This window comes from Acromyrmex echinatior, chromosome 12, assembly GCF_024713525.1.
Source record: "Acromyrmex echinatior isolate Ae372 chromosome 12, ASM2471352v2, whole genome shotgun sequence".
Taxonomy (NCBI): domain Eukaryota; kingdom Metazoa; phylum Arthropoda; class Insecta; order Hymenoptera; family Formicidae; genus Acromyrmex; species Acromyrmex echinatior.
Genome location: NC_141863.1, coordinates 5,191,022 through 5,203,951, shown reverse-complemented (window position 1 = coordinate 5,203,951; position 12,930 = coordinate 5,191,022). Strand labels below are relative to the sequence as shown.

General features: G+C 32.9%; 2 protein-coding genes across 2 annotated transcripts; both read right to left on the bottom strand.

Annotated features, from left to right (window-relative positions):
• Positions 1-430: 430 nt before the first annotated feature.
• LOC105149579 (uncharacterized) lies at positions 431-6,398 on the bottom strand. The gene is made up of 3 exons (XM_087412238.1): positions 5,860-6,398; positions 5,276-5,479; positions 431-4,825 (listed from the first exon to the last, which is right to left on the bottom strand). Exons 1-3 carry the CDS (start codon positions 5,969-5,971, stop codon positions 1,140-1,142), a joined length of 4,002 nt encoding a protein of 1,333 aa, XP_087268364.1. The 5' UTR covers positions 5,972-6,398; the 3' UTR covers positions 431-1,139.
• Positions 6,399-7,419: 1,021 nt separating this feature from the next.
• On the bottom strand, positions 7,420-12,774 carry LOC105149580 (gastrulation defective protein 1 homolog). Its single transcript, XM_011062097.2, has 2 exons — positions 12,145-12,774; positions 7,420-9,137 (listed from the first exon to the last, which is right to left on the bottom strand). The coding sequence occupies exons 1-2, from the start codon at positions 12,565-12,567 to the stop codon at positions 7,596-7,598; spliced, it is 1,965 nt and encodes a 654-aa protein (XP_011060399.1). The 5' UTR covers positions 12,568-12,774; the 3' UTR covers positions 7,420-7,595.
• Between the last annotated feature and the right edge of the window lie 156 nt (positions 12,775-12,930).

The following is a 12,930-nucleotide window of genomic DNA, read 5'->3' as shown; positions in this document are numbered from 1 at the left end:
TATTTTGTCTTTAATGTTTTAGCTAGAATCGTTTTTTTAGGTATTATATTTCGATAATACCATTTAGATATGTAGTAACATATACGTATAAATGGAAAAAGAGTTAAGAATAGTTCAATAAATCGATATATCAATAATTTAACGTCCATATATTTTAATTATAACAATTTAATATCCATTAGTTGAAAATTTTATATAGTTGATCAGAACTACATAAAATTTTCAACTAATAAATATTAAATTGTCATTACAATTTATGCACGTTAAATTATTGACATATTAATTTAGCAAATAATTTTTAGCTCTTCTTTCTGTTTGTATATACATATTACTATATATTTAAATTATGCATACACGTATACATTATATACAATAAGAAATAAAATTGAATCAGTTGATGAGGTGATGCCTTTTAGAACCAAACACAGGATATTGTGAAAGAAAATTTATTTTTCACACCAATATCTATGTTCATATAGATTCATCTCTAATAGCCTTGATTCAACATTATTTAATTTATATTAATAAAATTGAAGTTTTTAAAAATGGCATAAAGTGTTACTCATCAAAAGAATTAATAGAAAGAAAAGAAGAAAGAAATAATATAACTTCATGCTATTTTTAAAAACGTTAATTCTATTTTTTTTTAATTTCATTTACAAAGGTAAGAGATTATAATTAAATTTAAGTTTAATTAGGATCAAGTTAAATTAACTAATGCAGTTGATTTTATTTTTTACAAATTCGCCAAAATAACAAAATATCAAAAACAACAAAGTATCAAAGAGAATATAGGCTGCAAAAATTTTTTTATTGAATAATATCAAAATATTGTTTAATGAAATCGTATATTCTAATTTACATGTCTTCTTAAAATATTATTCAATAAAATCGTATATTCTAATTTACATGAACTTTTTAGATTATATATAACATCAATACCTTTTATTTTTATTTACTTGTATTCATCAAAAATATATTATCAATTATATATATGTTAATTAACAAAACAATATTAATTTTTATCGAATACATGTATGTACATTCAAAGAATGAAATCGCCCACGCCATACACGCATAGCTTAAATAAACATAATTAATATATTCTATCGTATTGTAATTACATTTTCAACGATTATTCATTCGGTATCAAGTAAAGGAGTGTGCACATTTTTTGGATCGAAGGGAATATTACTTTCATTGCCGGGTAATGACATAGGTATGACTTTAGCACGAAACTCATATGGCAAAAAATCCTGACAGAAATGATAAAAGTCCATACGAGTATTGATGAGTTTCAAACGAGCCATTTCCTTCATCAAAGCCTTTAATTCGATCTTATAATTTTCGTAATTCTTACGACGCTCAATAATAGTTACTACCGTAGCTAATTCCTGCACGAATTTCTCGGACTTCACTCTTGTGGCCAGTTTGTACTTTGGCTCCAAGCGTTTCCACAAAAATTTGTAAAGCCGATCTGTAGCCCAATGTTTCGGACGAGGAAGTCTTGGTGGTCTATATACCTTTCCATGTACTAGAAATGCCTTATTCACTACTTTCGTAGAATTCATAAGCGGCTTCTTCTTCTTTGTATCTTGTTTAGGTATAACAAATTTTACTGTTTCCTTTTTTACTGCAGATGCTTTCTTATCGGCCGAGTTTCTTTTCATCGCGGCCATCTCGCGACTCTTTAGCTTCTCCAATTCCATTTTAATCTTCTTCATTTTCTCACTGTCGAAGACTTGCGACTTTTGCGCGCGTTCACTTAGTTGTTTCGTCGAAGTTTCTTTTATTTTGATGAAAAAACTATCTATTTTTTTCAATGTCTTAGATGAACTTTGCTTATTGGAAGAAATATCTTTACTTGACGATTTAATCGGCGTATTGCGATAGTTTTGAGACTTGCTCAAACTTTTTTGTCTATGTGTAATTTCTCTGTCCTTAATGCTGGTTCTATTTGAACTCTGCACGCTTTGCCGATTTACTGTTTTACTTGTTCCAGGTTTCATCAAAGAATTTCGTTGAATTGTTTGTGTCGCAGGTTCTGCATTTTCATCATCAATTATTTCTTTTTCAGTTGATAAAATAGTGCTTTTCTGTATTCTTATGTTTGTGTTATCTTTAGATTGTATATCTGTTCTGGATATACTATTATCACTTGTTTCTGAGTCTGCATTTATATTATTGTCTTCTTCAATATCGGCAATCAAGTTTGTAGATCGCTTAGAAATTTCCATATTTTTACTCGTAAGTTTCGGTATTTTAGATTGATTTATTATTTTACTGCTTGTTCCAGACTTTGTCAATGAAGAATTTCGTTGAATTGTTTGCGTCGCAGGCTCTGCATCTTCGTCATCAGTTATTTCTTTTTCAGTTGATAGACTAGTGCTTTTCTGTGTTCTTATATTTGTGTTATCTTCAGGATGTATATCTGCTCTCGTTATTAGATAGACTGTACTATCTGTACTTGTTTCTGAGTCAACATTTATATTATTGTCTTTATCATCATTGGAAATAAAGTTCATAAACTGCTTAGAGACTTCCGTATTTTTACTCACAGGTTTCAGTATTTTAGATTGATTTCTTGAACTGTTACGCGTCAAACGATCTTCCTTACTAGAATTTGATTTGGACAATTGTTTAAGCATATTTGAATCGTGTTCGCTATTTGCATCATTGCGCGAATTATTAATATCTTCATGTATATCTATATTTGCAGGTTTTGATGTTTCAGATCGATTTCTTAAACTATTACGCGTCAAACGAGCTTCCTTACTAGGGGTTAATTTAGACGATCGTTTGAGCGTACTTGAATCATGTTCTCTATTTGCATCATTGTGTAAATTATCATTAGCTTCATGTACTTCTATATTCACAGGTGTTTCGGACCGAATTCTTAAACTATTACGCGTCACACGAGCTTCCTTACTAGGAGTTAATTTAAACGATCGTTTGAGCGTACTTGAATCATGTTCTCTATTTGCATCATTGTGTAAATTATCATTAGCTTCATGTACTTCTATATTCACAGGTGTTTCAGATCGAATTCTTAAACTGTTTCGCGTCAAACCAACTTCTTTATCAGAACTTGATTCGGATGTACTTACATCGTGTTCTACATATATGTTAGTATGTGAATCGTCACTTGCATCTTGTATTACTATCTCATTAGTACTTAATCTATCGACGGGCGACATTGCATTTGTATGTGCGGATTCTTTCAAAGTTTTTTCCCTAATGGACTTGCGATTGGAAATCTTTTGTTCTGACGATTTAGCTATTACACTCTTTCGAGAAACTGATTTTGATGCATTATCGAGATCGTTATTTTCTAATAGTTTATTCTTGTCTTCCGATAATATATTAGATTCCTTAGATCGACTTTTCTCGACGTTTGGTGACATCTCAAGAGATATTTCATAAGAACCTTCTTCATTCGTAGTATTCTTTTCTGATTGTGGATTTTTCTGTGTTGCTAAAGATTCACGTTCCTGATTAATCCTTGTTGTAGTTTCTCGCTCAGAAGAAGCATAATTATCTTCAATTGAAACATTACTTCTTCTATCACTGATATTATCTTGCTTCAAAATTTCTTCGAACGGATTAGATGAGCGCTTACGGAAACGTTTTAGAATTCTTGATTTTGGCTTCAAAAATACGGATCTTTTCATTCCACGAGATTCATCGTTATCCAGGGATGAGCTGCTTAAACTTGATTCAATATTATCTTTATCTTGCACCGATATATCTGATTGCTGCTTTTTAGATATATTTAAAGATAATCTTGGACTTTTACGAATTGGTGAACTTTCAGGCATAATATTGCTGGCATTAGATTTTTTTAAAGATGATCGTGACATTAAAGAATGAATATTGTTTTCCTTATTTAGATTGGATGTAGACGAATTTGTGTTACTATCAACTACAGCATCTGCAAAGGCATTTTTTCCTATGCTTTTCCGTGCTTGCCGTATAAAGCGAGACTTAAATTTTAAATGTTGACGAAGTATAATGGTACTTTCATCGCTACTTTCAATCTCAGCATTATTCTCAGACACTGCATTCTCCACATTTGGAATTAAGGAATCAGTTTCAATATCCTCTAGCGCTCTTATTGATTTTCTTTGATCGTCAATATGATCTTTACTCGTATTAATATTTCGGTGCATCGAATGCTGCGAGGATTCCTTTTCAAACGCGACTGATTTTTCTGCAGTGCTGCCATTTAAAACATCATCTTCCACCAGTACATCCTGAAAGGCGGTCTGATCTTTCATACCTCCACTTCTTCTTGTTCTCAAAATACTTGGCATTGTTTGAGGCGATCTTATTGATTTCCTTTGATCGTCAATATGATCTTTACTCGTATTAATATTTCGGTGCATCGAACGCTGCGAGGATTCCTTTTCAAGCGCGACTGATGTTTTCGCAGTGCTGGCATTTAAAACATTATTTTCCGTTAGTACATCCTGAAAGGCATTCTCATCTTTCATATCTCCTCCACCTCTTCTTGTTCTAAAAATATTTGACTTTGATTTCAAAATCTTCGAAGTTGGGCTCGAATTACTATCCTCTTCATTTTCCTGTGACCTTCCTTGCAAAGATTCACTGTCTGAATCGATATGTACTTCAGAGTGGGCTTGTTTCATTCGCGATTTTAATGGCGTAGTTGCCTCGGTATCATTCAAAGCATTTGCGAAAGCATTGTTAATACTCTTCCTATTACTTGCTTTTAAACGAACCTTCCTTTTTCTTAAATTGAGCTCTTTCTCTGATAGATCAGATGTCTCAGTCGAAGTTTGTAATATACGACTTTTAACTATTGCTAAAATAATAATATATCTTATAAGTACTACAATATTTATAATGCAAAATATTTATAATGCAAAACTCCATCTGCAATTATATAATATGTTTACTTCCTCCATCCAGCCAAAATTCTGTTCTAGTTTTTCAAAAAATGTGAAAAAGTTCAAGATTATTTTTCAACATCTTTATTACATTACCAAACAGATTTTTAACAAGATATTTAAGAGGAAGTGCAGAACTCTATCCTGCTTTAATTTGGAGAAATCTGAGTAAAATTTCACTTGCATCAAAAAAGATTCAGATTGCAGACATAGAGTTGAAAGATTTATTCTTTTAGCTGGACTTTTTACACAGTTCACCTTTTCTTTTTTACTCTTCAACTTGAAAAGGAAAAAAGAAAAGCTAAATCATGAAAGAAGTTCAAGAAAACTAAAAAGAATAAATTAAATATTCTGCCTATTTATACCTGCACTACGCCTAGATCTTGATCTCGAAGCAATGGGTTCGGTATCAGAATCCAAATTTTCCCACCATCCCATAGGATCAGAACTCTGGCTAGAATCAATCCTCGAATCAGCATTCAGCATCTCAAGCGTTTCATTTTCACTGTGAATCATGGAATGCGGAGGGAATGTATTCTCTTCCAAGTTATTCCACCAAAATGTTCGTTCTGTAGAAAGAAAAATATATTAAAATTACATTAAAATCTCTTTTAATTTGTCTGTAACAAAGATAATGCCCTAAAACGAAGTTGTTTATTTGCTACAATAAATTAAGAAACAAAATTTTCAGAAAATCAGTTTCAATATTTTAAATTAAAATGTTAAAATACTAAATTTGAAATATAATTTAAATGTAACAATTTACAATAATAATATATAATAAACATAACAATTATAATAATTGTAGTGAAATAAAAGTGTGTTCTTTTAAAATATGTTGTTTATTTTCTTTATGTTTCTGTTGATCTTCTGCAAGCAATGAAAAAATGACAATTTTTTAGTTATGTCGTAGCAAATGAGCGAAATGATAAAGGAAAGATATTCCTACCTTCATCCACGACGAATGTATCAGGATCGAGATGTCCAGAACCGAAGGAGTCGACGGATTTACGTTTGGAGTATCGTCGGGATACACGATTTAAGGATTTTCTCTTGGCCATGTTTATGAAGAAACGTATTTTACACGATGAAAAATAACTAGGTTATCTTTACGTGGTTGTATATATACAACTCAAAACCACTCGAGAATACTTGGTTTTACAGCTCAAATAACTATTTTATCGTCACATTGTGAAAATCCGCGCAAATTCTATCACCAGCCATTCGAATGGCGTCGCATATTTTAAATCCGACTTCCACTTTTTAACGTTGAATGTTAAATAGTGATTAGACTATATATACATGAGGTTAGGTTCATGCCGGATCACGTGATCGTAGGCTGCCTTCAGAAAGTACAATAATTCAAAGAACGCAACAGTTGTCTGTGAGTGCGTGATATATCGTTCTAAATTTATCAATTATTTATTTGCTCAAAACTAATTTGTAGTTTACATCCACTTCGTCAGAAGGCAGTAGTGCGCGGCAGCATTTTGCGATTACAGGTTTTGGGACGTCATGTCCTCTCTCATGCCTAGTTCACACTGGACGCGATGGTCGATGAACGACGGCGATATCCAATAAGAGCTGTGCTTTTTCTCACGTGACCACACAAAGCAAAGCTTTTATTGGATATCGCTCGTCGTTCATCACTCATCGCGTCTAGTGTGAACTAGGCATGAGAGAGGACATGACGTCCCAAAACCTGTAATCGCAAAATGTTACTGCGCACTACTGTAGTTTACATCCACTTCGTCAGAAAGCAGTAGTGCGCGGCAGCATTTTGCGATTACAGGTTTTGGGACGTCATGTCCTCTCTCATGCTTAGTTCACACTGGACGCGATGGTCGATGAACGACGGCGATATCCAATAAGAGCTGTGCTTTTTCTCACGTGACCACACAAAGCAAAGCTTTTATTGGATATCGCTCGTCGTTCATCACTCATCGCGTCTAGTGTGAACTAGGCATGAGAGAGGACATGACGTCCCAAAACCTGTAATCGCAAAATGCTACTGCGCACTACTGTAGTCCCACTCAGAGGGCAGCAGTGCGCGGCAGCATTTTGCGATTACAGATTTTGGGACGTCATGTCCTCTCTTGGTTTTTTTTCTCTCTGGTTATATATATTTTTTTTTTTTTTAATTAATTATATATTATATAATTATATTCTTTATTTAAAAAGAAAAGATACATATAGCTAATAGTTTCCAAAAATTGAACAATTTTATGAATAGCTTTATTCAAATTTAATAATAGATTGTTATATTAGGTGGACCGGAAAGTAATGTTTTTTTTTAAATTATTTTGGCATGACTTTGAAGTAAACAATGAGCTGATAAATGACAAACGAATATCGTTATGCACAGAAACGACATTACTTTCCGGTCTACCTAATATGTATTATTTATTATAATAGATAATAATAGATATTTTTTTATAAATGAAATGTATACGCAATTATAGGAAATTAAATTTATTGAGGAAAGTAAATACAAATAAAATGCCGGATGTGCAATATAATTATATAATATATTCATAACAAAATTACATTTTTCTTCCTAATTTACTATATACATTGTACATAGATACATATATAATTACACATATATAATTACACATATATAATTACAATTATGCTAATATACAAGATACATATACGTCTAAGTTTTTTTAAGATTAGAAAAGTCTATGTTTTTTGTTTCTTATTACTCGGTCCGCTGTCTTGATGATCGTCGCTTTGAAAAATCGTTGTTGGCTGTGTCCTCTTGTAAGCAGGTGCAATCCAGTATGGTTCTTCCTCAGCTATTTTTGCATACTTCAGAATAGCTTCCCTGGGATCCTGATCGTCCTCTATCCGTTTGCTCAATCCAAGATTGCGTATGACATAAGAACTAAGAGTTCCTCCGGAAGATGCTACTCTACCACCCTGCCCGGAAGTGATAGGCAGATCTGGACGCCTCGATTTCACTGGATCGAGCCTGTCCTTCTCCATCTGCTTACGAACTGACTTAGGCCTATCCTGGCGAAACAGAGGAAGCGCATGAGGCGTTATGATTTGCTGAGTGGACATTATCTCGATGTGCTTCTGTTTCATGTGCGTCTTGACGACGCACAGCTTGGCGCCCCTTAAACTCTTCTTGGAATCGTAATACGCCTTGACTATGCCATTGCCGCAGCCGACAAATACCTGATTCAATTTCGGATGCCATAGAGTTTTTATTACGTGTGAATTTGTCACAGGGATTTCTCTGACTAGATCAAACGTCTTACTGTCGTAAAACAGCACTCTGCCGGTCGTCTTTCCTTTATTTAGAGATTCTCCCGTGACGATCATCGAGTCATCCGGACTGAACATGCAATCCGTGGTATCATAACGCGAGTATAGTTCCTTAGCTTCGAATACTGGTACTTTGAACGCTCTTAAATCCCACAATTTCAGAGTGTCGTCGCAAGCTCTGCTTGCCAGCATTTGTCCGAGGTACGCGAAACTCAAGCTCGATATCTCGCTGGATTGTACGTGCGCGCCTCGCAACACGAGGGACGGATTCACAAAATTCTTCCTGTGATCCCACATCTGAATTGAGCCATCTATGCAGCCGCACGCAACAGCCGCGCCTTCCCGACTGTAGGCGCACGTCGTGGGAATAGTCTTCACGCCATTTTGGGCTCTACACTTTATCAAGTTTTTGTGCGAGCGTGGCCTATATAAATTCCATATTCGGCAGGTGCTGTCCTGAGAACAGGTCAGATATTCTTCTTTGATGAACGGATGCCAACAGCCACTATTCAAACTAGCGGTGTGGCCTTTTGTACGCGCCATGTCCGTAATGTACTGATCACCCTTGACGGTCTCGCATTTCTCAAAGCCATCCCGATCCAAAACCTTCGCCTGCGCCGCTCCTGAGATCACCAATATCACGTCCCCGGTCATGGAATACTGCAAACACTTGATGGGATGATTCTCGCAGGGCTGCAAGGTCCTGAAACTCTTCATGGATGTGTCCATACCAGCGAAATCCCAGAAAGAGACGTCGTAGTCGACGGATCCAGATGCTAATCGAGCTCCGGACGGATCCGCAGCAATAGCAATTATCGCTTTAGTGCCATGAGTCATTGAGACTTCATGCGAACAAGGAATCTTATCTCTTAATGTTACTTCTTCTTCCTCTTCAGAGTCCGATGATTCTTTATCATCATCATCGTCGTCATCGTTGTCGTTTTCATTTTCCTAAGATAAACAAATTTCTTATGTTAGCTTATATTTTTAATATTCATTGTATTTTATGAAGATTTTTTTTAAATAACAAACTTTTTCAGATTTTTATAAGTTGTCTTCAGAAATTATACAATGAAAAATCTTAGAAATCATAAAATGTTTGAAAATTCACACATACAAAAAATTCTAAAAAAGATATAGATTCTTCTTTCTTAGCAAATCTAACAAGAGATATCTATCACAACTGTCTGGAACTGATTTAATCCTCCTTGAAATATATTGTTAAAACAATGTAGTACAAAAGAAAGGCAAAGAGCCAGTAATGTATAAAAGAACTTTAATTTAAATTAATTATTAAGAAAAAAATCCATATAAACAATTACAATTAACAACAAACGTTTCGACTCCGATCAAGTCATTTTCAATGTAGTCTTAATATATCAATATCGTTCTAAACCAAAAATATGTACATGGTATTACAATACTATTATAATTTTTAATATTGTGTTTTTCATTGTGTAGTAGGGAAGAGCGGGGACAAAAGTAACATCGTCAATATTTCTTAAACTATAACAGATATATGTATGTGGCCGCGTGGTAAAATTCTATAAACAGATAAGCATTGAATCATTCGTTACATGCTGATTTTCGCGGAACGTGCTCGAGTGCAGAAGCACAAATTACTTTTTTCATGCATCAAGTAACTTTTATTGGATAAAATTCAAAATATTTTTTTTTTCTTTATAACAAAGGTATAATATATTATCTTAATATGTTTTAATGATTATCTGTGTTGATGTTTTTCATATTTTTGTTGATTTTTATCTAGGCTTTTATTTTAAAAATTTACTATGAATTATAAAATACCATTAGGGGACAATAGTAACATCGATGCCTGGGGTCAGTTGTAACGTTACAATTATTAATTGTCAATTCTGCCTGTGATAATTGGATGAGAAGTAATCCGGGAAAAATAATGACCATATATAATATTCCAAAAATTGTAAAAACAGCTTTGCCTCTAGCGCTTACCCAAAGTAATATTCGTAGGATTTAATTGTACTGGGATTTTTCCATTTAATAGAAATATATTTAGTGAGTTAGATTTTGCGCCATCATATGTTACTGATAGAATGTCTGAATCAAATATTCTACATTCTTCTGTAAGTTCACAATCTACAAATAATGATACTGAACCTCAAATCATCATTCATCGGAAATGAAACTTCTCTTGAATATCAGATATCCATAAACACTGATAATGAAAGCCAAAGAGTGCCGATCACATCTAATTTTGTTGTTTCGCCTATTCTTGAAACAACCAAGACCAATACAGAATTCCAACAAGGATCAGACAACATTACTGTATTTTCTCCAGAAAATATATATAGACCATTTCCTAAAGCTCCTCCTAGAAAATCAACATGATAAAGGAAAAAAAGAAAATCAGATCATCTACACAGATACGCCAGAAAAAGAAAATATACGGATTGAGTATGACGAAAAACAAAAGAAGAGTAAAAAAATTTACAAAGTAAACCAAAGAAGTTTAATACTATTGAAAAACAAAAAAAATAAATTTTTATACATTGTTCCTTTATATTTTAATTTTATACTTGTTAAAAGGAATGTATTTTTTCATTTTGTCCTTTTCATAAATTTTATTATCATTAAGTATAATGCAATATCTACATATAGTAAATAGGTACATATGATAACAATAATATATAATAAATGTTCATAATTATATATACAAAGAGTTTTATTAATAAAATAACCATTATTTTATTTATAAATAGTGTGGTACAATTGTCCCTCTACTGTTACAATCGTCCCAGAGGGACGGTTGTAACAAAATTCCTCATAGTCTTTAAACAAACATAACTTTTTTTTATATTAAAAAATTGAATCAAAGAAAATTTTGTAACTAAATAAATTCTACATCTAATTCTACGATATATACTTTTTTAAATGTAAATATTATATTTTAACTGTTATAACACTTCAAAGTCAAAATGTTATTAGGTGTTGGAATTAATTCGTAGCGTTTTTAATGAAAGAATGTTATTTATTTCACATGAGCATTAAAAAATACATTAATGAAAGTACTTCCCATCACTTGTAAAACGCTACGAATTAATTCCAACACCTAATACTTTTGTCCCTGGTCTCCCTTATGCTGCAAGTCAGTTTTATCAAGAATCAAAGTAGTCATAAGAAAATTCTTGTCAGTGATATCAGTAAATGTGTAACAGATAACGAAAAAATTTTTTTTTGTTACCTGAGAAAGTTAGTTATGTTCGTTACTTTTGCAAATTTGCTTAAAATAATTTATATAATAAAAAAACTAATATATTGTATCACGAAATGAACTACCATCTACCTGCGGTTTTTTTTTTTATTAATGCACTCTAACTACACGGAATGAAAAATATGATATTAAAAATTATGATAGTATTGTAATACCATGTACATATTTTTGGTTTAGAATGATGTTAGTATATTAAGACTACATTGAAAATGACTCGATTGGAATCGAAACATTTGTTGTTAATTGTAATTGTTTATATGAATTTTTAATGCTAATTTAAATTAAAGTTCTTTTATATATTACTGACTCTTTGCCTTCTTTTTGTATTACATTGTTTTATACATACAGAACCTTATTAATATTTATTAATATTGTTAAAATATATTTTTCTTAGATTTTCATGTTCAACAATATACAGGGTTGGGCATATTCGACGGAAAGATGTTTTTTTTTCAATCATGGGAAACGTCGTTACTCGATCTAACATCTCTGTCAAAAGTTACAGTGTTGCCAGATCTTTCCGTCGAATATGGCCAACCCTGTATTTCAAAGAGAATTGAATTGGTTTCTTATAAGAAGTTCCAACTTATATTTAAAAAATCCAAATATTTTCTAAAAATTTATAAAATTATACAGAAATTCTGAAAAAGTCTAAAAAATTTATATAAAAATTCTGTGAAAAATAAAGATATTAAAAAAAAATCTTACTTTCTTTGCATCTTTGATTGCATCTGAAGTAACAGGTAACAAAGGTATTGGAGGTCCAATAAAATCGTCGTCATCATCGTTCATCTCATCCTTTTTGGATTCCGCAACTTCGTCGAATTTTTCTTGTTCGACCATGCTTGCTTTATTGCTGTTGATAGTCTTGGTGATATTCTCCATCATCTCCTGCACGTCGAAAGACTTGGCTTTCTTTCCGAAGCCCGTGATGCCCATCAACTTCTGCATACTTCGAGTTTCCTCTTCGTCCTCCGGTCTGATCTCGTCCATCTTCTTCACATAATTTTCTTCGCATTTCTTACCGAAAATGCCGAATCCGGAGTTAGAAGTTTCGATGAATGCCTCGGGTGTTAGTTTATCTAAATTGGCGCTTATCTTGCCGAAGGTTATGGTTTTCTTCGAATTCATATTGTTGAACGACAGCGACTGGATAATAAAATTAAATCCACGGTTTCTATTTGTATGACGTATAATGAAACTTGTATTCAACAAAAGATTTCGTCTCAATCAATAATCGTACTGAATCGTACACTCTCAATTTATCACAGTATAAATATATACGACTATACACGAGCTTGAGCTAGACGCGTCTAGAAAATTCGCTCAGACGCTATACGATTGTGACTCGCCGACGACGCCGACTAGCGTCGAATTGTAGAAATACTCAAGTGAACACCGTCATATTCAGAATTAATGCGCGCTAAATTCAAAAACGTCAATTCAGTATCCATGTAAAAATCTGTGTTATATGTACCTGTTATTAATTCGCAA

Bases quoted from the DNA above. Each gene is read 5' to 3' on its own strand.
- LOC105149579 (XM_087412238.1), bottom strand. From the start codon at position 5,971: ATGGCCAAGAGAAAATCCTTAAATCGTGTATCCCGACGATACTCCAAA. The intron at 5,480-5,859 runs GTAGGAATATCT...TTCTTTCTACAG, and splicing joins TACATTCGTCGTGGATGAAG to AACGAACATTTTGGTGGAAT. The intron at 4,826-5,275 runs GTATAAATAGGC...TTATTATTTTAG, and splicing joins AAGATCTAGGCGTAGTGCAG to CAATAGTTAAAAGTCGTATA.
- LOC105149580 (XM_011062097.2), bottom strand. From the start codon at position 12,567: ATGAATTCGAAGAAAACCATAACCTTCGGCAAGATAAGCGCCAATTTA. The intron at 9,138-12,144 runs GTAAGATTTTTT...TGTTTATCTTAG, and splicing joins CAATCAAAGATGCAAAGAAA to GAAAATGAAAACGACAACGA.